Source organism: Balaenoptera musculus, chromosome 3 (assembly GCF_009873245.2).
Source record: "Balaenoptera musculus isolate JJ_BM4_2016_0621 chromosome 3, mBalMus1.pri.v3, whole genome shotgun sequence".
NCBI classification, from domain to species: Eukaryota; Metazoa; Chordata; class Mammalia; order Artiodactyla; family Balaenopteridae; genus Balaenoptera; species Balaenoptera musculus.
The window spans coordinates 143,133,253-143,158,609 of record NC_045787.1 but is presented as its reverse complement, the minus strand read 5'-3'; the positions used below and the strand labels follow the sequence as shown (position 1 = coordinate 143,158,609).

The following is a 25,357-nucleotide window of genomic DNA, read 5'->3' as shown; positions in this document are numbered from 1 at the left end:
GGGACAGTCTCGCAAACCCCCCAGCTCCTCCCAAGACAAAACAGAGCTGCGTGCTGATTTGAGACTTTGAAGCAGTGAGCAGGTCGGACTCCCAGCAAGACAGGCTCCCCTGTATAACACGGGAAATCCAGCTGGCTCAAGGTAGAGAAAATCACAAGTCAGGAGGCTGTAAACCCAGAGCAGCCAAAGGGATTAAGATAACAGCAGGTGGCAGGTGCCAGGGTAGAAAACAAGGCAGAATTCTGAAAACTCTAAAGCCATGTGTCTGGACCTGGGTGATTGTGCTGGAGGGTCTGTAGCAGCCTGCCAGGGACAGACAAAGCCACGGGAGAAAATGCGCATGGTGGTCTCAAAGCGTCAGAGGGAATCAAGCACTGGGGAATGGGGAAGGGACCCATAAAATAAAATAGGACAATAACGTATTGTAGCGGAGGATGTAAGATCTGATTGAATTTTAAGGAGAAAAGACTAGATGTCAAGGAAATGTGACTGCAGCTGGCTACTTTGGGGTGTCCCGCTCGTCTGCATGAAGGGCAACTTGGAGAAACGTGGAAGCCCAGCTCTAAGGGAAACTCTGGCTCCATTCATTTCCTTTAGCCCACAAATATTGTTTTCATTTTATTTTATTTTATTTTTTTTGGCACACCACGCGGCATGTGGGATCCTAGTTCCCCAACCAGGGATAGAACCCCCGCCCCCGGCACTGGAAGCACGAGAGTCCACAAATCTTATTTTTTGAGGCCTTACTATGTGCTCCTTTCCCTCCCTGAAACTCACTGCTTAGTGAGGGAGGTGAGTGTCAACCAAAAGTCCATGAGGCCGTGGGGCTGTACCTCAGGGATGCCTTACGTACACCCCACTCCCAAGGCGGCAGGGGAGGCTTTCTCAGGGATGTGAGTGCAGGGCCCAAGTGCCGTTTAACCAGGACCAGATGGGCAGGGGGAAGGAATGGGAAGTGCTGTGGGCAGAGGGAACAGCATGTGCAAAGATCTGTGACAGGAGGGGCTTGGCTAGAACCCAGGGATGGAAGAGGAGAAAGGCTTGTGGTCAGAGAGGCAGGACCCTGATGGACGGTCCTTCTAAGACTGTTGGTAAACCAGGGGGCAATTTTTAGTTGCAGCGTGGCATGGCAGACTGTGTTTTAAGCAGATGACCAGAGCAGCAGCATATTCATTTCCTACCTAGGCAGACAGATGGTCAAAGCCATGCCGTGTTTTGTTTTGTTTTTTAAGATTTTTTTTTTATGTGGATCATTTTTAAAGTCTTTGTTGAATTTGTTACAATATTGCTTCTGCTTTATGTTTTGGTTTTTTGGCCATGAGGCATGTGGGATCTTAGCTCCCCGACCAGGGATCGAACCCGCACCCCCTGCATTGGAAGGCGAAGTCTTAACCACTGGACTGCCAAGGAAGTCCCCATGCCGTGTTTTTAGTGAGGCCTCACTGGAAGATACAAACTCCAAGAGGCCTGTGCCCAGGCCTGGAGACTACATAATGGGTCCTGCTTGGGGCCCACACAAACAGTCGCATTTCTAAACACCTCTAAGAACAGTGGTTGCTAGGGCTCCCCCACCCCCCCGCCAGCAATTTCAGAAGCCCTATGTCAGAAAGCAGGTGACATGGGGTTAAGACACAGGTTCTGGCACCATGCAGTTCTGGGCTCAAATCCTGTCTGCTATAGATAAGCTGGGTGACCCAAGGCAAGTTTCTTAACCTCTCTGTGCCTCGGTGAAATGGGGGTACTAAAAGTATCTGTCTTCTAGTGTCACTGCGTGGATTCGTTAAGATCAAGCTGCTAAAATCCTCATCCCTTGGCCTGGTACATTATAGATGCTAAAGAAAATGTTGGTTATTATTACTATGGTTCGCATTCAGCTAAGGATGAACACGGAAGACGTGCCAAGACCGTGGAAATATAGAACGATTCGGGAGCACCCGGGCTCACCAAGTGGGAGGAAACGGCACGGGGAAGGAAGTGGGTTCCACGTACTTGCAAGCAGAAGGCAGGAGACTGCCACGGCGTAGAGCTGCTTGGAGGTGGTGATGTTATAGCGATCCAGGAAGTGGTCCAGCAGGTAGACGGCCAGGTGCCGGGCGGCGGGGCAGAGCTGGCAGTGGCTGCTCAGCAGGGTTAAGATGTCGACAAAGAACCGGCGGCTCTTCAGGAGCGGGGAGTGGGCTCGGAAGGTGGGCAGCTTCAGCTCCTGGAACAGGCAGGGCAGAAGGGGGGTCAGGGCTGTCTCCCGAGAGCCTCAGAGGCCCACCTGCTGGCTGGTGAGGAAGCATCGATTCCCTCCACACCCTCTTCGTTTTCCTTCAAGTCCCAGGATGGCAGCCCCTCTATTCTAGAAACTCCTGGACCGTCTCCCACTTGCCCTCACTGAGCATAGGCTCATAAAGCGTCAAGAACATGAAGACAGAGGCAGGTGAAGGAGCGGGTCATTCCCAGCAAAAGCTCGACTATCTGAGATGCACGAGGCCATAAAACATGTAGGAGGCCTTGAGTTGGAGACCCACGTCCAAATTTTGGTTCTTCTACTCAACCAGTTTGACGGACCTTGGTCAGCCTGCCTTCACCTTCATTTCTTCCTCAACAGCTGAGGATTAAATGAAAAATGGATGTGAAGCACCTATTTTGAAAAAATTCACTGTAAAAAAGTTGTTAAAATAACAGTACAAAGAACTCCCAAATAGCCTTCACCCAGATTCATTAGTTGTTGACATTTTACGTTTTCTCTCTCTGCAGACATACACACTTTTTTCTAAAAGTAAGTTCTAGACATCAAATGTCCCACTAGGAGGTGACTTTTCCTTTGTAATTCATACACTGCCGTGTCACCTGAATTTATTTAGTCTAACACAATAAAACCAACAAGAGAAATGTCACCCAACCAAGATTTTTATGACGGAAAAATTTTTCTTGTGTATCTACCATATTTACAATTTAACCAAAGTAGACCAGACACAATTTATTTAGGAAATGTCTTAGCAACATTTTGTCAAATAGGGAAACAAAAGTGAGGAAAAACAGGAAAAGAAAAGCTGGCAGAAAGGGAATTGTAAGAGCTCACTAAGGGCAGGTTCACTGGGGGAGGAGATTAAAACAAATTGGTGTCTGTCTTCCATCTAATGCCCTCTCTTAACCCCGGGGCTTTACTTAAATAGCAACAGCTCTGCGACGAGAAGATATCTGTTCATTCACTCATTCAAGAGATATCAATTCATTCATTTCACTCAGTATCAAGTACCTCCTATACATCAGGCATTATTCTAGGTACAGGAGGTACAATCTGGAATGAGATAGACACAGACCTAAATGTAAGATTAAAACTATAAAACTCTTGGAGAAAACACAGGAGCAAATCTTCATGACTTTAGATTAGGCAATGGCTTCTTTGATCTGACATCCAAGACAGAAGGAACAAAAAAAGAAAAAAAGGCATAAGTTAGACTTCAAAATTTAAAACTTTCAAAAGATACCATCAAGAAAGTGAAAAGACAAACCACGGGATGGGAGAAAATGTTTGGAAATCATATATCAACAAGAGACTCTAATTCAGAATATATAAAGAACTCTTAGAACTCAGCAATAAAAAGACAAACAACCCAATTTAAAAATGGCAAAGGACTGAATAGATATTTCTTCACAGAAGATATAGACATTGCCAATAAGCACATGAAAAGATTCTCACATTACTAATCATTAGGAAAATGCAAATCAAAAGCACAATCAGATACCACCTCATATCCATTAGAATGGCTATTATAAAAACCAAAACCAAAACAGAAAATAAACAAGTGTTAGTGAGAATGTGGACAAAATGGAACAAATTGGAAGCCTCATTACACTGCTGGTGGAAAAGTAAAATAGTGCAGCCACTGTGGAAAACGATCTGGCAGCTGCTCAAAATGTGAAACACAGAGTTACCACATGACCCAGTAATTCCAATCCTTGGTGTATACCCAAGAGATGGAAACACAGGACCACACAAAAACTTGTACTGGAACGTTGATAGCGGCATTATTCATAATAGCCCCCAAATGGAAACAACCCAAATGTCCATCAACTGATGAATGGAAAAATATGGTCTGTCCATCCCATGGAATATTATTAGGCCACAAAAACGAATGAAATACTGATATGTGTTACAACATGGATGAACCTTGAAAACATTATGTTAAGTGAAAAAAATCCAGTCATAAAAGGCCACATATCCTATGATTCCCTTTATATAGAATGTCCAGTATAGGAAAATCTGTTGACCAAAACCGCCTGCCTCAGCCAGGCACAATAATAACCACTTGCACGAGTTGTCTCACAACAGGGGGTCCCGATAAGGCACACTGCCGCTGAAAACTAACCAGGAGAATTCGGGAGGGGCCAAAAGGAGGGAGGAGACGCCGGCCCATAATACGTCCTGCCAACCTCCCAGAAACCCTCACGCTGGAATCCATCTTGGCTGAGAGATGCACACGCCATCAGGAAGGACCCTAGTCAGACCAAACATGGGCACAAGCAAGACGACTGGCCAGAGACAGCCTGGAAAGCTAACCCCATCACCATAAAACCTGAGGATGTGAGCCACGTGGCACAGCAGTTCTCCTGGGCTCCCTTATTCCGCTGTTCTCTGTCCGGGCGCCCCTTCCCAATAAAGTCTTTTGCCCTGTAAGGATACGCGTCTCCTCGGACAATTCATTTCCGAGCGTTAGACAAGAGCCCACTCTCGGGCCCTGGAAGGGCCCCTCCTTTCGGTAACAAATCCATACAAACAGAAAGCAGATTAGCGGCTGCTGGGAGCTGGGGGCTGGGGGCAGTTGGGGAGGTTAGTGGCGGGGGGACCTGCCAATGGATATGGGGTTTCTTTCAGGGACGATGAAAATGTTCTGAAATTAGATAGTGTGGATGGTTGCACAACTCTGTGAATACCTTAAAAGCAACTGAATGTATACTTCAAAAGGGTGAATTTTATGGTGTGACTTATATCTCAATAAAGCTGTTATAAAAAAATAAGATGGGGGGCTTCCCTGGTGGCGCAGTGGTTGAGAGTCTGCCTGCCAACGCAGGGGACACGGGTTCGAGCCCTGGTCTGGGAGGATCCCACGTGCCGCGGAGCGGCTGGGCCAGTGAACCACAATTACTGAGCATGCGCGTCTGGAGCCTGTGCTCCGCAACAAGAGAGGCCGCGAGAGTGAGAGGCCCGCGCACCGCGATGAAGAGTGGCCCCCACTTGCCGCAACTAGAGAAAGCCCTCGCACAGAAACGAACACCCAACACAGCCATAAATAAATAAATAAAATAAAATTAAAAAAAATAAGATGGACACATCATCCACTCTCATGGAGTTTATGGCCCAGTTAGAAAGAGATGGCCATCAAAGAATAAGGCAACTGCAGAATTCCAAACCATGATCAACGCTACCGAGGAAAGCTGTGGACTCTGGGAAAGCTCCTCGTCTTCCCTGAGGGAGGGGAGGTCCGCCCTCTGAAAGCGAAGCCTGGTGGAGATTTCATGCTGGGATGAAATCTGGCTTATTCCCCCAGAGCCTTGAGTCCACAACACAGCTCTCTCAGTGGCCCCAGAGCTGTGCTCAAGGAAGATGCCCAAAGCCTGAATCAATTATTTCCTGTTCCTAACATTACACATGAAGAAACTGAGTTTGACAAAGTCCTACAAACCCCAGGGCTTAACTAACTAGCAATATTAGATCTGAGACTAGAAGAATTTTAATGCATCCTTTTTCTCAACCTTTTATTTTTTTTTAAATCATGGAGAAAATCTTTTTTTTAATAAACGATTTTTTAATTGAAGTATAGTTGATTCACAATATTTGGTTAGTTTCAGGTGTACAGCAAAGTGATTCAGTTAATATATTTTTTTTTTTCAGATTCTTTTCCACTATAGGTTATCACAAGATATTGAATATAGTCTCCTGTACTATACAGTAAACAATCCTTATTGTTTATCTATTTTATATATAGTAGTACGCGTCTATTAATCCCATACTCCTGATTTATCCACCTCCCTCTCTTCCCCTTTGGTAACCATAAGTTTGTTTTCTATGTCGGAGAGTCTGTTTCTGTTTTATAAATAAATTCATTTGCGTTATTTTTTAGATTCCACATATAAGTGATATCACATATTTGTCTTTCTCTACCTGACTCACTTCACTTAATATGATAATCTCTAGGTCAGTCCATCCATGTTGCTGCAAATGGCATTATTTCATACTTGTTTACGGCTGAGTAATATTCCACTGTATATATGTACCACATCTTCTTTATCCATTCATCTGTCAGTGGACACTTGGGTAGCTTCCATGTCTTGGCTATTGTAAATAGTGCTGTTATGAACATTGGGGAGCATATACATTTTCGAGTTAGAGCTTTTGTCTTTTCTGGATATATGCTCAGGAGTGGGATTGCTGGATCATACAGCAATTATATTTTTAGTTTTTTAAGGAACCTCCATACTGTTTTCCATAGTGGCTGCACCAATTTACATACCCACCAAGTGTAGGAGGGTTCCCTTTTCTCCACATCCTCTCCAGCATTTATGATTTGTAGACTTTTTCAATCATGGAGAAAATCTTAACTTCTTTATGGAAAAGATCTGACCTCTCAGTGTATTATTCATCTTCATTGTTTGATGGATTCATGCTGCTCCTTGAAGGCGGGGGTCTGGGTCTGCTCTTGCTCATGTTTGTTTTGCCACCACCCTGGTGTGATGAGAACACGGTCGGCTGCCCGAAACTAAACGGTGAAGGAGTGAAGGAACGGAGGGGAACAGGAAGGGAGGGACTGCAGTGATGAACACCAACCACCCGGGGGCCCAGAGGAAGGTGCGGCTATCTGTGTAGAGTAGCAGGTCCTCCACGGGGACTTCAAGGAGAAGAGACCCGTCTAGCCAAATTCTGGAAGGATGTCTAGGAATTAACCTGTTGAAGAAGCGGGAAGGAAAGGAAGCTCAGCAGGAAAAACAGCACCTGCAAGGCCACACTGGGGTCCCGTCTGGGGAATCTGGAGCCCTTGGAACAGCCGGAGAGGGAGGGTATGCTTGAACAAAGCAGGCTGCGAGGGTGGGCAGGCTCCCAGCCTGTATGTCCTGCTAAGATATCCGGCCTGCCCTGAGGGCAATGGGGAGCCAGCGAAGGGTTTAGAGCAGGGCAGTGACATGGGCGGAGCAGCGATGCAGGAAGATCTCTCAGCCAGGCTCGTCCTGGGCTACAGCCAGACAGCTGGTATCAGCAGCCAATGTGCGGCTGCAGCCCCTCCACGACAGGGCCCTCTCCCCACCCTCCAGCAGCCTCCACAAGCTTGCAGCCTACTTGGGCATTTCCTCTAAGCAGAGGGCTCTACGGCTCTTGACAAGAAGCAAGCAGTCACAGATCCTTGGTGTTCCATAGGCAGCAGCTGCGGGAAATTAGCCAAGCGACCTTTGGCCCAGGCCGAGCTGCTCTCATCAAGGCGGTTCAAAGGCCCCAAACACAATAAGTCAGATATGCAATGTCCTGACTTCCCTCCCGGCTCAGCTCAGCCCAGCCAAGCCTCACTCCCTCCCTCTGGATTTTTCCCTTGTGTCAAGAGAAACTCAAAGCAATATGCTGTAGGTCTTTCCTCTGAACACTCCCCTCGAAAAGGGCCCACTGGCTCGAGCAGATTCTCACAGGAAGACATCGGTGCATAAAAGAAAAAGCTATGGACCTTCGGAACAGGCAACAATAGCTCTGGAAGGAGTTAGCAGGTAGGGCTTCCTGGAAAATGCTGGTCTCAAGGGTGGGCAGGCTTCTGAAAACTAGAACAGATGCCTGCGATGCTTCCCCATTTCTGCTCCTCCCTCAGGCACGGGTTTAAAGGTCACTTCCTAAGAGAGGCTTTCTCTGACCCGTCATCGTTCCAAATCAGGTGTCCCTTGTCTTCTCTCTTAGCACGCTGTTCTTCACGGCCAGGTATTTACTTATTTATGTGTCTTTTCCTGCTAAACACTAGCTTCAGAGAGCAGGCGCCACGTCCATCTTGCCGATACCATCTGCCCAGTGCCCAGAGCCTGGCACAGGGGCAGGTGCTCAAAAAAAATATCTGCATGAGCAAAAAGGAATGAATAGCCGTCAAAAGTCATGGAGGAAACTTACATGCATATTACTAAGTGAAAGAAGCCAATCTGAAAAGGCTGCATACTATGACTCCAACTATATGACATTCTAGAAAAGGAAAAACTACGGAGAGAATGAACAAAGATCAGTGGTAGCCAGGGGTTCGGTGGGGGAAAGATGAATAGGGGAGCACAAAGGATTTTTAGGGCAGTGAAACTACTCTGTATGATACTATAATGATGGATACATGTCCAAACTCACAGAATGTGCAACACCAAGAGTGAACCCCAATGTAAACTGTGGACTTTGGGTGACAATAATGTGTCCATGTAGGTTCATTGACTGTAACCAATGGACCCCTCTAGGGGGGTTGTTGATAGTGAAGGAGGCTGTGCGTGTGTCAGGGGGCTGCAGGGGTACATGGGGAATCTCTGTACCCTCCGTTCAGTACTGCTGTGAACCGAAAACTGCCCTAAAAAACAAAGTCAATTAAAAAAAAAAAAAGAATGAATACAAGGACATCCCTCCCTGTTCCAAATACACCCATCCCTGCCATATATGGGGGAGCTACTTGGCACAGATTGTAAAGTTAGGCAGTTCTGGGATGGAGTCTCACCTCCACTATTTACTAACCTTGGGCATGTGAATTCTGAACCCGTGTCCTCATGCAAAAAACGGGGGTCACAGTGCCATAATGTAAAGCATCTGGCACTTAACAGCACTCAAGCAAGCGTCAGTGGCCTTTCCCTCAAACTGGGCAATCAAATCTCAGGTAAGTTGAGCTTATCTGCCTCTGTCGGGCTCTCAAAGGAAGCTGCTTTGTACGGTGGAACGAGACATTCTACCTGAGGGGTTATAGCTGGGCCTGGGGGTCTGTGCAGAAAAGGAAGCCTGCCCACTCCACGTGCTCTGCAGAGCCCCGGAACCAAAGGGAATTAGGAGCTCTGAGCCTCTGCTTTTCTCCTGCACCTCAGAGCAGGGCGATTCTTTGGCAAATGAACAACAATGTGGGATGCCAGCATGCCTACCCTGTTTAGTTGAGAGTCCAGCCGATTACTCCCCTAACCCAATTAGCGGGGAAAGGCATTCATTACAAGGGCTTTGCTCTAAGGATCGCATTCCTCCCCAAGCACTCTTGACCTAAGTCAGCTCCGGGTGCATGAAGCCAGACCCTCCGCTGAGTGCTGAGCGGCCTGGATTCCAGAAACCAAAGAGCAGCCTGCTGAGAGGCGGCTCAGGAAGCTCTCTGGGATTAGGCAGGCACTTGGCAGGCACGCAGCAGCTGGCGCGGGCGGAAAGGGGGCAGGAACCAGTCAGGCAGGGTGACTTTGCTCGAGCTGGGGCCAGGGGCAGCATCAGTGTGGCCGGCACAAAAGCTGCGGGGAGGGCACTGAGAGGAGGGGCGGAGGGGCGGAGGGGCGGGCAGAAGCTTCCTGAAACTCTCCCTCCCCAGTTCTGGCTCTTTATCACCTGAGCCAGACGGGAGAGCACCTGTGCCTCAGGTACATCTAGAGGCGGGAGCACAGGGACAGATGGCCGTGATAGGGTGAACGCAGGGGGATCCACCTTCAAAAAAACCCTGCTCTTGTTATCTCAGTAGTTTACCGTATTTTTAAAAATAATAACAATGGACTAGGAAAAAAACTATTTAGATGTACACCAAAATGTTACAGTGGTTATCTCAGAGGGCTGGGATCCCGCATGATTTTTACTTTCACGCTTTTCAACACTGCCCAGATTTTTAAAAAACATTCACTGTAAAAAAAAACCCATTCGCTTTATTATTTCAATGACTGTGTTTCCAGTTTGAAAAAAATGGAGAGAGGGACTAGATACCCACTGTATTAAGGCCCAGCTCAAACCTTATCCCCGAGGATTCCCTGGCAACCCTGCATCATCGCTTTGACACAATCAGCTCTTTAATAATAGCATCCCCCCTGCCAGCGCCGGGCTAAACATCCCACTTCATCCTCGCAAGATGCAAAGACCCCACCAAGGCACTACCCAGAAGTAGTGTTTTTCTTTGTTTCTTCTTTTTACTAATTATAAATTATGTGCTCACTGATAAATTTTCTAAAGTAAAAAAGAATAACAAATATCACTGATAATCCCTGGTGCAGCGAGAAGTACTACTGAGTTTCACATGGATTCTTTGGATGTTTCTCTGTGCAAACTTTCACAGAGCAGAGGATCCTCATCTACAAGCACGTCCCTTTCACAGGAATCTGTGGTTTCAATGGCTGCCTGGAGTTTCATTGTGAGGTTGTGCTGTGACTTAAGCAGACCCCGATTCTGGACATTTGGGCTGTATCTCCTATCTTCCTTCGGGTGTCGTCTGAGAGGCCTCTCCTGACCCGCCTCTGCTGCAGCATCCTTACAATCAGCAGTTACTGCTGACTCAAGTGTTCATCTGTCGCCCCCCCTGCCCCTACCACCCACAATGTGATCTCCGGGAGGGAGGGAGCCACCTCTTTCCAGGTCTTGGTTGTACCCCTGGTACCCAGCACACAGTTAGGGTGAATGAATATCTGTTGAGTGAGTGCATGAATGTATGAATGAATGAATGGAGTGTTCTGTGATGAACACAGGTGCGACCCAAGCAAACACCAACTGGGGGATCTTCCCTCCACCTGGGGCCTTCTCTAACCTCCTCCCCCAAGTCTCCCTTACCTGGTCCTGTACCTTTCCCTGGGGTAACCAACGGGGTGGGGGAACGGCCCCCGAGTGGGAAACCCCAGGGATACCAGAGGTGTCATTTTGGGGGAGAGGAAGGCGGTGGGTGTCAAGACAGGCTTGAGTCCTTTGGAAACACTTTCCTTGCTGGCTAAGAGCTCTGCCTGAGGCTGTCAAAGCAGAAAGAGGACTACCTGAGAGGTGCAGCGCTCCAAGAGAGGCCAGGGACAAGTGAATCATGACCCACATGGAGCCCCAAACTGAGCTACACACAGAGGCAGCAGGGCCGCCTGTAGAGGCTTTGGAGGATTCCATGCTTCCCCCTCCCCTCCCCCCAGCACAGAGGCGCTGACCTTGGCAGAGGTTGGCAAACCCTCCGCACCTGTGCTGGGCTCAGATGTGCGTGGGAGCATGGGCAAGGCCAGCCCCAAGTGCACTTCAACAGACCCTGAGCCCATAGTCAGGACCCCAGCCCATCACTGTTGCGGGAGAGACGGGGAAGAAAATTCAGTGTGTGCCCCTCACACACAGCCTCTGCCGGCATTTTAAGGCTAACCTCAGAGGGCTACGAAGGTCTTGTGCACTGTGAAAGTTCAGCCAGTCACCCCTGGTTTCTCATATTAGGGGAGAAAGGGAAGTCTTCATTTGACCCCTCGGTGTCCTGCACTGTGTTACTTTCTAATTGACTATTAACCCACTCTTTCTTCCGATCTCTGCTTAAAAGTCACTTCTGAAAAGTGTTCCCTGGTCATGCCCCTGTCAGTCCCCGAGCATCCAGGACTTTCCATCCATCCATCCATCCATCCATCCCTCCCTCCACCCATCCAAGCACCATCTTCTTCACCCCTGACTGGGCATCACGAGGGCAGGGACTGGGTTCATCTTGTTCGGCTCTGTGACCCCAGCGCCTGACACAAAAGAGATACTCAATACTTACCCAAATCTCCAAATTTGGGGAACCGCAAATACTTGAAATGAAAAGGTAAGAAAAAATGAGTTGCTCCTGATCTTAGGTTGAATAAAACTATTCATCTAGTTGAGCAATTCCAACTACTCACAAAGCACCGGGCAGCCAAGTGCTGGGTGCCCTGCCTTGAGGAGTCCAGGGACCGGGCCCAAGATTAAATCTCCTGCCCCTGTCCCATCTCTTATATATATATATATATGTATATATTTATAACTTTGGCAGCTCCCAGTTCTCCGTAAACCACAGACCTGGTTCCTCCTTGGTTACCCTCTGTTGCTACTGGATAGACTGAGGCACATGTCACCCCAAGGCAAGGACAGAGCTTTCTCTTTCCCCTGGAATTCAGCTCCCTGAGTTTTATACCTCCCCTCTGGTCTTCATGGGTATCTGGACTTGCTCATTATGATGAATGTATCATATTTATAATTTGAAAATATGTATCATATTTATAATTTGAAAGCTTATATGTATGTATATTATACATACCATTTTATATATATGTATCATATTTATAATTTGAAAGCTTATACGTCATTTGCCAGACACTGCATCCCATGCATTTTGTCCTCTCATCCTCCACCAGGCCCACGAGATGGGGACCATCAGCATCCCAGTATTCCAGACAAGGATGGCTCAGAGAGGCTAAGTAACCTGCCGAAGGCCACCTAGTTAATAAAGGACGGATCTGAATCTGGGCTTTCTGACTCCGTGATCTTAACACTATGTTTTGGGGTCCCCATGGGATAGTTCACGTTTGTGTTTTCCTTCCAAAGTAATGCTATAGTTAACTGATTATATCTCATCACTACAGAAATTTTAGAAAATACGATGAATACAAATAAAATTTAAATCACCAGCAATCTCTCCACCAGGAGATAACTGTGAGTATGTATGAGTGTCGATATATGCCCTTCTTACACCGTTTCTCTGCACACAGACACCTCCGGCAATTTAACCCAATTTAGGCTCTCCATCCCAACACCCACCCTCTTGACATGGGCCCGGGCAGAGGTACTGCCACTAACAATAGTACCCAGGAGACTGAGGCACAGAAGTTCAGTGGCCAAGGCCACATTCCGGGTTAGTGGCAAGTCCTGGCTTGGACATCAGAGGAGCTGGCCGGGCCCGGGGTGTGACATTGCTTTGAGTGTGACAACTGCTTCATACGGCCCAAGGTGCAGAGCATGACTGAGCTGCTGCTCTCCCACACCAGCCGCTGAAAGAAAACCACTCTGGGTCTCCTCCCGTGCTTCCCACCGTGCTCATCCTCCCTGCTGCCAACGGCTACCTCCCGAGGGAGGCTGGGCCTCCGGGCTCTGGGCCAGCGGCTTGGGAAACAGCTCCAGGGGTTCAGTCGGCCTGAGAACAAAGAGCCGCAAGACGTGAAGAAACACCACGGGTAACCAAGGTGACCAACAGGAAGTGGAGACTTGCAAAGTGAAAGGGAAAAAGAGAGGGGAGGGGGTGGGTTGGTTCTTCAGAGGCCTCAGGAGGACACACCACAGACCTGGGAGGCCCTGCAAAGCCGGAGGATCACTCACCCTCCCTTCCCCTCTCGCCCGATTGCTCCATAAACCCCGAGGAGACGTTTTCCGTAAAGAATCAACTTCTCTGCGGGAACATTATTTCAACATTCTCGAGAGGGTGGCTTGCAGTACATGAAGCCAACAATGCCGGTGACATCCTCTCCTGCTGGTATCTGGCCTGCAGCTTCCTTCCAGCAGAGAGAAAGGTCACCCCCAGCCACCCCATCTCTCACGGGCCCCCTGAACTCTGCAAATGGCAGGAAGGCCAGCTCCAAACACACCTCCTCATTCCCAGAACCGAAAACACCCACAACCTTTCTATTAAATGCCCCCAGAGTTCTTCCATTCAGCAGCTTCCTGATATGACCACGTCCCACACCTTCTCGACTGGGGGTGCCCCTCATTCTCCCACACCCTCCATCACCTAGGGGTAGGGGTCATGATGTGCCCCCTTCTACGGTGGTTCTCTGCAACAGGTCCAACCCTTGACTCTCTCCTCCTGTGCCTCTGGGTCACCGTTCCTAAGCTGCGGCCTCAAAAGCTCTTCACTCCACACTTCCAGCTCCCCTCCCCAATTTCCAGATTCCTTCTGATGGATTCTCCTGGGCACCCGGACCCTACTGTGCAGCCCAAAACGAGTCAGTTAGGGGAACCACCACCACTAACCCCCAGTCACTCCAGCTGGGACTCCGGTCCCTTGCTGACCTGGGTTTCTGCAACTGTGGTCCGTTGATCACAGGCTCTGGAATCTCCTGGGGATCTACTGAAACATGGAGGCTGCCCCCCGCTACTGAGCTGGATAGCGTTTCACTCAGATTCATGTCCACCCGAAACCTCAGAATGTGACCTTATTTGGAAACAGTCTTTACACATGCAATCAGGTTAAAATGAGGTCATGTTGGATTAGTATAGAGCCTAATCCAGTGACTGGTGTCCTTATACGAAGAGAAAACAGAGATGTACAAACATACAGAGGGAAGACTAGGCAAAGACAGACACACGTAGAGGGCCAGGTGAGGATGGAAGCAGAGAACGGAGGGATGCAGCTACACGCCAAGGAACGCCAAGGATGGCCGGCAACCACCAGATGTTGGAAGAAACAAGGAAGGATCCTCCCTGCGAGCCTTTGGAGGGATCACGGCCCTGCAGACACCTTGATTTCAAACTTCGGGCCTCTAGAACTGTGAGGGAATAAATTTCTGTTGTTTCTGTTCACCCAGTTTGAGGCAGCCCTAGGAATCTATTACACTCCCCATTTCCTGACTTACTGAATCAGACTTCCTGGGATGGAGTTGGGCACCTAAATATGCTTTACAAGCACTTCATGTGAGCCTGGTGCTTGACTATAAGCTCCGTGAAGACAGACAATTTTGTTTTGTTCATCACTTATATCCCCAGTAGCTAGCAGTGTGTGGCATGTGGTCGGCTGCTAAAAAACATGTGTTGAATGCAAGAATGAACCTGCGCCGATGTGCAAGAACTACTAGTGCCTTGCTTGGTCAGGACATTAAGGCAACTTTAATTATCCAATAAGATAATGTGCAACAAACATTCAACAATGTCTGGCACACTGTGCCCAATAAACACCTACTCCCTTAATTTAGAGGGCAGTGGGAGTCTTGAAAGATTACACGGAAACCAGCAATTGCTGGAAGGAGCTTTCTAAGAACACTGTTCACCGTGAAAAAGGCCAATCCCTCAGCAATGGAAAATCTCTTTGTTCCAACAAGGAAGAAACATGAAATCTTTCACTGTTTGTTAACTGGTCCTTTTGACCCTATTTCCTAAAACTCTCAAGTCTCCCCACTTCCTGCCCTGGTTCAGAAGCCATCTCCTTGGATCACTACCAACACCCAGGTCTCCAAGGCCAAGGTCATTTTCCAGTGATTCAGCCCTCGCTCCTCACAGCTCTCCGTGTGTCTCAGGATAAGTGTAAACATCTACGGAGACCTGCATCCCAGAGCCAATGCTCCCGGCCCATCTCCCCCTCCTCCCCTACTCACCAGACCGCCCCTGGCAGGTCACTGATGTGTGACTATCACACGCGGCCCTGAGCCCTGGTAGATGAACTTCCTCCACATCTCACCTTCTCTTGGAAGCTCTTCACACTTCCCTAGGCAATGGGGTGTCACGGCTGGTACAGTGGTTGAGAGTCTGTGCTTTGGAGCCAGGCTGCCTGGGTTCAAATCTTGGCTCTGCCATCTACCTGCTGTATGACCTTGGGTAAGTTATCTCACTCTCTAAACTTTGGCAGGCTCATCTGTAAAGTGGGGATAAAATGAGGATAATTTAGTACTTACCAGAGGGGGTTGCTGGAGGATTTAGATAACAGGAGGGAACATACGTCAAGCACACAACAAGTGCCCATTAACGGGGAATAGCATTGCTACATTTCACTGGCTATTACCACCATTAACAAATAGAATGGCCAGAAGTGGTTTGAGATGCTTATCCTCAGCTGTGCTAGGAACCAGAGTGGGGCTTGGGGCTGTGGTATTTCCTGGTAGAGCCTCTCAGGGTCTGCAGGTCATACACGGGGTTCAGTAAATGACTGCCTAATGGAGAAGCCGTCTGCCAACAAGCCACGGGGATGGTCCAAGGAAATGAGCCAGAACTCTGCCTTCCCAGATTCACGGCCAGGCCACCTGTGGCCACCTGGCTTCCTCCCTCCTGATCCAAATGCTGAATCCCCTTCACCCGAAACAGGCTTCCAGGGAGGATTCCTACCTGGGAAGGTGTCGCTAGTGGTTTGACACAAGTTCCCCCAGAAACCGCTTTATGGCCCATCTTAAAAGTAACCATGCAAAATAAACCCTGAAATATTAAAGGATAATGGAATATTATGTCTGCATCTTGGTCCAAGAGGGGAAAAAAACCGCCTGACAGGAAAAAGGGGATGATAAGGCAAATGTGTTGAAATGTTTACAATTGTGTACTGTGCTGGCAACTCTGCTAAGTTTGATAATACTTCAAAACAGAAAGTTAACACAAAAGAAGAGACCAACAAGAGATTTCCACTCAGAGCCAACAGCTGCGTACCACTCGCCCCAGGGTCGCCCCGCCGCTGAGGGGAAGTCCCTGTGACACATCGCTGCCTTCAAGGCTGCGTGCGACTCCTCTGCTTTTTCAAAGTCAGACTCCGGACAGCAGACCGCGAGGTTTTAAGGTCCCAGCTCCCCCACTTAATGGGGGACACCTTGGCGAAGTGCTGAAGCCCTTGGAGGTTGTTTCTCTCCCAGTAGATGGAGTTACTGGCAGCCGTGCTACTTACCCCACCAGACAGTGAGGTCCAGGAAGGCGACGTGTGTGTGGGCTGTAAGGCACAGACCCCAGACCAGGCATCCGTGTTGAGCACGCACCAAGGGGCTTGCAGCTACTCTGCTCAGAACTGGGGCAACACAGCCCCAGCCTGCTCTCACGCACCTGCCGTCTAGAGAGGGAGCCAGATCCAAATGGAACAGTCCCACTAAGAAGTGTACAATTACAAGTCATGCTGGGTGCTGAAGGAATAATCGAGGGTAGTCTGAGAACGTCACAGGGGTGCAGACTGACCTTGTGTGGGAGTGGGAGAAGGTTCCTCTGAGGAAGTGATGTTTGACAGCCAACGAGAGAACAAGGAGATTGCAACATACTCTAGTCCCACAGAGTAGGGAAGTATCCAAGCCAAACTGTTAACAGTGAACGCGAGTTAAGGATACCATGAGGAAGTAATAGGCCAAATTAAGAACAGGGGGTGTCCCTCAGGACAAATGACCTGGTTTCTCCAAAACCCAATGGCATGAAAAAAACAAATTTAAGGAGCTGGGGGACAGGGAAACCATTACAGAATAAAAGAGTAATTTTTTAAAACCTACTGAATAGAAGATATTTGCAAATGATATATGACTGATAAGGGGTTAATATCCAACATATATAAACAGCTCATACAACTCAACATCAAAAAAACAAAACAATCCGATTAAAAAATGGGCAGAACTGAACAGACATTTTTCCAAAGAGGAAATGAATATGGCCAACAAGCACATGAAAAGACACTCAACATCACTAATCACCAGGGAAATGTAAATGAAAACCACAACGAGATGGATTATCACCTCACACCTGTAGAATGGCCATCATCAAAAGAGCACAAATAACAAATGTTGGCAAGAATGTGGAGAAAAAAGAACCCACCTACATTGTTTGTGGGAATGCAAATTGGTGCAGCCACTGTGGAGAACAGTATGAGATTTCCCAAAAAACTAAAACCAGAACTACCATATGACCCAGCAATTCCACTCCTGGGTATATATCTGGAAAAAAACCCCAAACAAACCAGAAACACTAATTCAGAAAGATTCAGGTACCTCCATGTTCATAGCAGTGTTATTTACAATTGCCAAGGTATGGGAGCAACCCAAGTGTCCTTCAACAGATGAATGGATAAAGAAGATGTGGTACATATATACAACGGAATACTACTCAGCCATAAAAAAGAATGAAATTTTGCCATTTGCAGCAACATGGCTGGACTTGGAGGGCATTACACTAAGTGAAATAAGTCAGACAGAGAAAGACAAATACTGTATGATATCATATGTGGAACCTAAAAAATACAACAAACTAGTTAATATAACAAAAAAGAAGCAGACTTACAGATATAGAGAACAAACTAGTGGTTACCAGTGGGGAGAAGGAAAGGGGGTGGGACAATATAGAAGCAGGGGATTTAAAAAAAGGGTTATTACAGGATTATATGAAATCATGTATGTGAAACTTTTGAAAATTATAAAGCACTACAGAATTTAAAGAAACTTACATTCAATTAAAAAAGTATAATGCATGGATCTTATCTGGATTGCGATTTTGAACAATGCAACTATAAATGCCATTTCTGAGACAGCTGTGAGAACTGAATTATGGACTGAGCAATAGATTATTAATGAATGATGGTGAGTTTTGTAATAATGGCATAGTTGTTATGTCAAAAAAAAAGAGGCTTTTATTGCTTAGTAGATATTTATGGGTGAAATGACATGCTGTCTGGGGAAGATGAAACAGGTACTGAAGCTGGGTAGAGGGTACATGGGGATTCATTCCACTTTTCTTTCTACTTTTGTGTATCTTTTTAAATTTCTATAACAAAAAGGAAAACACAGTGGTTCACTCCAAAGAGTCAGGAGTACTGAGTTACTTGGATTTTTTTTTAACAAGGATCAGGAAATCAATTGTTATTAAGCATAAAGTTATCTACCTCATCATATTTGATAACTCCACCTATTTTAGTGTATGCATGAACCACAGTGAAACCAATTCCCCTCTGATGGGCATTTAGGTTTTCTCCCAAGTTTTCCTTAACAATAACTGAATCCATCCAATTCCTGATGCTTTTCTCTGTTCTTATGATCCTCCTCACTCCTCTTGTCATCCCAACCCACCCACGCAAGTCACTGGATGACCATTTTTGGATTAAGTAAATAGCTGGTGCTACCAGGGGAGATGTCCCTACCACAAAGAAGGCCCAGGTCCTGGTACCATCTGCTCCAGTGACCTGCAAGGGAGCCAGTGCCGCAGGACAATTCAAATTCCGCCTCAAGGTTCAAGTTTCCAAGTAACTGCCACTTGGGGGTAGAGGGAAGCACACACCGCAACAGTGGGGCTCAGAGGGAGCCCGGGGAGTTTTCTGGCCAGGGTCAAAGGTCAGCAGCCCTCACCCAGCCTCACACAGGTCTCAGGCTGGTTCCCTGCTGCATATGGGCCTCCGCAGATCCTGGAAAGTATTCAGAGTTCTGTACCCCTTCCTTTCCATCCGTTAGTGCTTTCCCCATTCTGGGTTCCTGATTCTTTTAAACACAGCCAAGAGACACCATTTTGACCTACTGAAATGGTATGGACTTTTTTTTTTTTTTTAATAAGTTTATTTATTTTATTTATTTATTTTTGGCTGCGTTGGGTCTTCGTTGCTGCGTGTGGGCTTTCTCTAGTTGCGGCGAGCGGGGGCTGCTCTTCGTTGCGGTGCGCGGGCTTCTCACTGCGGCGGCTTCTCTTGTTGCGGAGCGTGGGCTCTAGGCGCACGGGCTTCAGTAGTTGTGGCTCACGGGCTCTAGAGCGCAGGCTCAGTAGTTGTGGCGCACGAGCTTAGTTGCTCCGCGGCATGTGGGATCTTCCCGGACCAGGGCTTGAACCCGTGTCCCCTGCACTGGCAGGCGGATTCTTAACCGCTGAGACACCAGGGAAGCCCGGCATGGACTTTTTTTTTTTTCAAAGGCTAATATCCAGGGTTAGCAAAGTTACTGGGAAGCTGACACCCTCCCACACCATTGGTGCAAGTGCAGGCTGGTGCAACTTTTGATAATTTATTAACTGGTGAAACTCAAAGTTCTTAAAATCACACCCCAAGACCAGCAATTCCATTTTAGGCATTTATTCTCATGAGCACGCTCGCAGACAGAAGAATAGGATCACCACTGCAGTGCTGTGTAAAATCAAATGGTACAGGAGAAATGACCCAAAAGACCATCAAGAGGGGGATGAATGAACAAATTATGTAATATACATACTGTGGAATATTACTCAGCAATAAAAAAGAAATAAACTCCTAATAGATACAACATAGGTGAATCTCAAAAGTGTTCTCAAAAGTGAATCTCAAAAGTGAATCTCTAAGTTAAAAAAGGCAGACAGAAAAGAGCACATACATGTAACACCATTTATATGACACTCTGGAAAACACAAACTAATCCACACAGACAAAAAAGCAGATCAGTGATTGCCTGGGGCTGGGAGCGTGATGGGGTGAGTGACTGAGAAAAGGTACCTGGGAACTTTCTAGGTTGACGGCAATGTTCTGTATCTTGACTATGGTGGTAGTTACATGAGTATATACATTTGTCAAAACTCACTGTATACTCGAAACTGCATACGCACTTAAGATCTGTACATTGTATTGTATATAAATTAACTTCAATTAAAAAAATGAATAAGCAGCTCCATCTAAGTGTCCAACAAAGAAATGAGTTAAATCATGGTATATCCATACAATAAAACATTACGCATGTTACTGCAGAAGAATAGTTAATGACATAGAAAGTTACTTAGTATATGCAGTTAAGAAAAAAATTGTTATGAAACTATAATATACTATGATAACATTTATATAAAATAAAATGTATATATTTGGATAAAAAAATTACCAAAAAGAAATATTTCGTTCATTCATTCAACACAAATATATTGAGTATCTACACTATACCTTTATTGTTACAATGAGCAGAAAAGACCAAAAAAAAATCCCTTCTCGTCATGGAGCTTCTGTTTGGTGGTTTCATAAAAAATATTTAAATTATTAAAATGTAAACATTTAAAAAAATCAAATGGTACAGGGAAGTGTGTAAATGCTACTACCACTTGTGTTAGAACACACACACTTGGTTTGTTCATGCAGAGAACTCTGGAAGGATTCTTGAGAAATTGGGATCAGTGGTACCTTTCAGGGAGGAAAACTAGAGCCTCTTCACCATCCACCCTTTCATATAACCTGGGCTTTTTCCCTTTTTACCATGTTCTTACATTGTCTATTCTAAATAAACACAATCGTTTCTAATTTTTTGCTAAAGTCCAATAATCAGGAATTGGGTGGAGAAGAATGATATGGAAATGTGAGCATGACATACTACAAAATCAACAAAGTGTTTTGAGAAAAGATATTTTCCATTTTTACTAAAAAAAAACTCCAAAATAAAAATGTATTGTGATGACAGGCACACAAAGGAACAGAAGAACCTACACCAAAATGTCAACAAATTACTTCCAAGGGGTGGGATTGTGGGGGGGAATTTTACTTTCTTCTGTGTGCTTGTATTTATTTTTGCAGTTTCCTAAACAAACAAACAAACAAACAAAAACCCCACTCTGTGTGTTTAATAACTTTAAAAAAAAATGAAGGGACTTCCCTGGCAGTCCAGGGGTTATAACAGATTCCATGCTTCCACTGCAGGGGGCATGGGTTCGATCCCTGGTCAGGGAACCAGGATCCTGCAAGTCGGGCGGCATGGCCAAAAAAAAAAAAAAAAAAAAAAAAAAAAGAGAGAGAAAATAACAGACCAAAATTGTCACCTCTTTCTGCCAGGTTCCCTCAGAGAGAACTGTTGGCTACACTCCCTTTACCCAGGGGGCTATGTGGTTTAGGAAGACAAAGAACAAGTCAAGGGCAAGGGCACAGGGCCAACCCAAAGCCTTAACTGTCCTCCCCTCACTTAGGGAGCACAGGCTTTTCCAACCAACCAGGGTGCCCACCAAGACCCTTCCAGAGGCCCTGGAGACTGATGGAGGACACCCATTTTCTCCCAGGATACCTGGGAGGCAGGGGGCAGGGATCACTCTCCTGGTTTATAGATGAAAGGAAGGCTCCAAGATAATCTGCTTCTTCCACAGATCAGGTGCAGAGACCAAGTCTCAGCTGACTGTTGAGGGCACACTGAACACTTCCTTATCCTAAGGCGTGTAGGACTCGAGAGAAAACGCCAAGTTCTGATTCAGTCTTGTCCCCAGCTTCTTACAGAACACAGGTGAGGCAGTGGAGTCAGGGCGTCTCCAAGCTAGATGCCACTTTGAATGACATCTCATTCCACCTACAAACCCCATTTCTCAACCCACCTTCCATCCTCTGTTTGCACACACCTTGGGAGCAGCCCAGATCTTCTCTTCAGGATGCACGCAGGAAACTCCTGCTCACACTAAAAGCCTCACCATTACCTCCAGGAAGGGGCCCTGAGGGCCGGCTGCTTAGGGTCTCACTTGAGGACCATCACCATGTCAGTACCTAAGGGTTTGTCAAAACCAGCATGTGGGTCTGAAAGGCCTGAGTAACACATTCCTGGAAGGAAGCTGGGCAGACACATCCCAGTGTCTGGAACACTTTCTTATGGGTGGATCTGGGTGTGCCTCATGACTTGGGAAGAACTGTTCCCTGGGGGCGTAGAAACCCAGAGGGAGGAGAAGGGAATAGAAAAACCAGTTAGGAGGTGACCTAGCCAAATGGCTGAGCGTGGACCTGGGTCACCACCTTCTATGAGGAGACAGATGTTCAGCCTTGCAGTGGGGAAATTCAAGGAATTTAAGGGGAGGAGTGAGAAGAGAGTACTGACATTGGAAAAGAGAAATAAAAGAATGTGCAAGCTTTAGGGGTCACTAGAAAATGGTGCAGTTTTAACCCAGGTGAAGGACAGAGCAGGGATGAGATTCTACCACATGCAGCTGTCAGAGTCCGGGCAAGAGAGGAAGGCCCCACAGCATCTCTCCCTTTCCCCAGTCAGGGGAAACAGGAACAGCCCACCAAGTACGCCCCAGGGCAGGCAACAGCAGAGGCCAAATCACTTCAAGGTGAGAAGCACCATGCACAGGTGAGGCACCAGGACCCACCAGGACCAAACAAGGGGGGCCCCGGCCGGGCAGTCAGGCTTCTCAGAATGGTTTAGGGAGAACCTAGCTCTTGGAGAGCCATCGTACCACAAACTAAAATACAGAGCCTACAGTATCATGGAGGGCAGAGCCTCAATTGTTCCCTGCCTTGTACTTCCATTCTTTGCTAAAATGGATGTTTTTCTCCCCAAATTTATGTTCAGGCTCTGAGACAATCAGGGATTTGATCTCAAGAGAGTGATTGACACCCTCTGAGTCTTGTAGTTTCCATCTATAACAAGGGGTCAAGCCCAGCACCGGCGCAGATATGAGGAGTGAGATAATACACAGGGGCGTGCTTGGCACACTGCCTGAAATATGGGAAGTGCTCAATAAATAGTAGCCACTAACATCATCATCACTAAGCATCATTTTTGTTGTTGGTGTTTTAGGTCTTTGTATAAATTCAGTCCCAAATCAGTAAAAATGTCCTTTATCCCTCCATTGGTTCAAAAAAACATGGTCTCACACAGCTAAAGACCTTTAAGTGTGCAAGGAGCTGGCTTCAGTAGGGAAAACACATTTGGTGGCTGGTTGCTCTGCAGATCTCAAATCTGGGGCGATGGGGAAGACCCCTAAGGTACCAGGCGACTCCGATCCTGGGAGAAGACGAATGCCCGATGGAGGAGAAGCGAGCCTTGGGTATGCAGGCTCCCCAGAGCCCCAGAAGATAAAGCTACCAGGTCATGCCAAGCAGGGCTTGTCAACGTGTCTTCGGGACGGTGGGGTACTCTTTCCTCAAGTACCCCCCCCAAACCCCTATATTCAGAAAGTCTTTCACATACCCAAGAAGCCTTAAATCACAGTGATTGATGAGGGTCCTTAAACACACTCTTTGCTTCACTAATATAAGCACTTCTCCCTAACTGGAGGGACAATTATGTGAAAAATGGACATAAGTCAAAAGGAGACCAGAGCAAGTTCTATCTATTGTGCTGCTCATTAGAAGATAAAATTCAGGAAGGAAAATGGAACTCCCCGACATAAGTGTGGGAGGAATGATCTAGACTTCTATTATCCGGGCTTAACCTGTAGTTCTTTTCCTAAGATCCTGAGGCTGGACTTCGGTCCAGGTCAGTAGATCTGCCCTTGTGAGAAATTCTTTTTCTAGCCCCTCCCCTATTCCTCTCCTCCCCCCACATTATCCAAGGAGAGAACAAGACTGTCTACTATCTAAGTCTGTAGGAGGCCAGGAGGCAGCCTCCCCCTGGTCCTGTACCTGGCACCGCAGCTGCTCACACAGGCTGCCCCAGCCAGGCCAGGGGCACCTCCTGGGACATGCCCAAGACCCAACGGAGGGTCCCTGGGAAGCATTCCTGCACCACCGTTCAACGTGCCCCCACAAGTCCATCTGAGCCTCGTCCTTCCATTCTGTGCTCCCCCAGTGACTGTGTCTGCAGCAGGTGAGGGGGTGGACACCCCTTGTCCTCCCTCCACACCTCACACTGGTCTGGGAATCCCGAGATATCACACATACCTCATGCCTGCGAGGGGCTCACAATCTAGTGAGTAGGACAAGTTACTACACAGGTGACAAGGACAATGGGAGAAGCATGAGGTTGGGGCCAGGACACATGGGGGAAGGGAGAGAGGCTTGAAGGACCAGGAAGTTGGCCCTCAAGCTGACAGCCATCCCATGACCTAATTTCATCATGTGTACCCAGAACCTGCTAATTTTAAACTTGGGTGGATGCATCTTTTGGCAAAAAAAAAAAAAAAAAAAAAAGTGGCTGTCAGTCTAATCTGAACACTCCTTGCGGCATACAGCTGGTTACTAGAAGAACATCACCAACAGCCTCATTGTCACCACCAGCATGGTGGGGATGATCTGCTCCTCCCCCCACGTTCAGTGAAGAAGTTCAAGGGCACAGGTGTGATGAGGAAGAATCCTGACTCCCCTGTACTGGCTGGCACCCCCAGCCCCAGCAGAAAAGTAGTCAGAGGAGGGGGGCTCGAGCTCTGCTCCAGCAGAAGCAGTAAGGCCAGGTAGGATGATCAAAGGAGTAATTTAATATTTGAAAACGATGTGACCCACAAGGTCTTAATTTCCAAAATATACAAACAGTTCATACAACTCAATAACAAAAAAAACAAACAACCCAATCAAAAATTGGGCAGAAGACCTAAACAGACATTTCTCCAAAGAAGACATACAGATGGCCAACAGGCACATGAAAAGATGCTTAACATCGTTAATGATTAGAGAAACGCAAATCAAAACTACAATGAGGTATTACCTCATACTGGTCAGAACGGCCACCATTAAAAAGTCTACAAATAATAAATACTGGAGAGAGTATGGATAAAAGGGAACCCTCCTACACTGTTGGTGGGAATGTAAGTTGGTGCAGCCACTAAGGAAAACAGTATGCAGTATGGAGGTTCCTTAAAAAAAGAAAAATAGAGTCGCCATATGACCCAGCAATCCCACTCCTGGGCATATATCTGAAGAAAAACATGGTCCGAAAGGGTATATGCACCCCAATGTTCACAGCAGCTCTATTTACAATAGCCAAGACATGGAAGCAACCTAAATGTCCATCAACAGAGGAATGGATAAAGAAGTGGTACATATATACAATGGAATATTACTCAGCCATTAAAAAGAATGAAATAATGCCATTTGCAGCAACATGGATGGACCTAGAGATTATCACACTAAGT

General features: G+C 46.9%; 1 protein-coding gene across 2 annotated transcripts in view; it reads right to left on the bottom strand.

Moving 5' to 3' along the window:
• The window catches only part of CCNJL (cyclin J like), a 56,433-nt gene that overhangs the window by 23,157 nt on the left and 7,919 nt on the right, over window positions 1-25,357 (bottom strand). For both annotated transcript variants that reach the window (XM_036846723.1, XM_036846721.1), the window contains exon 3: window positions 1,990-2,203. In XM_036846723.1, the coding sequence (XP_036702618.1) occupies window positions 1,990-2,203 (214 nt within the window). The remainder of the gene's footprint in view (window positions 1-1,989; window positions 2,204-25,357) is intronic.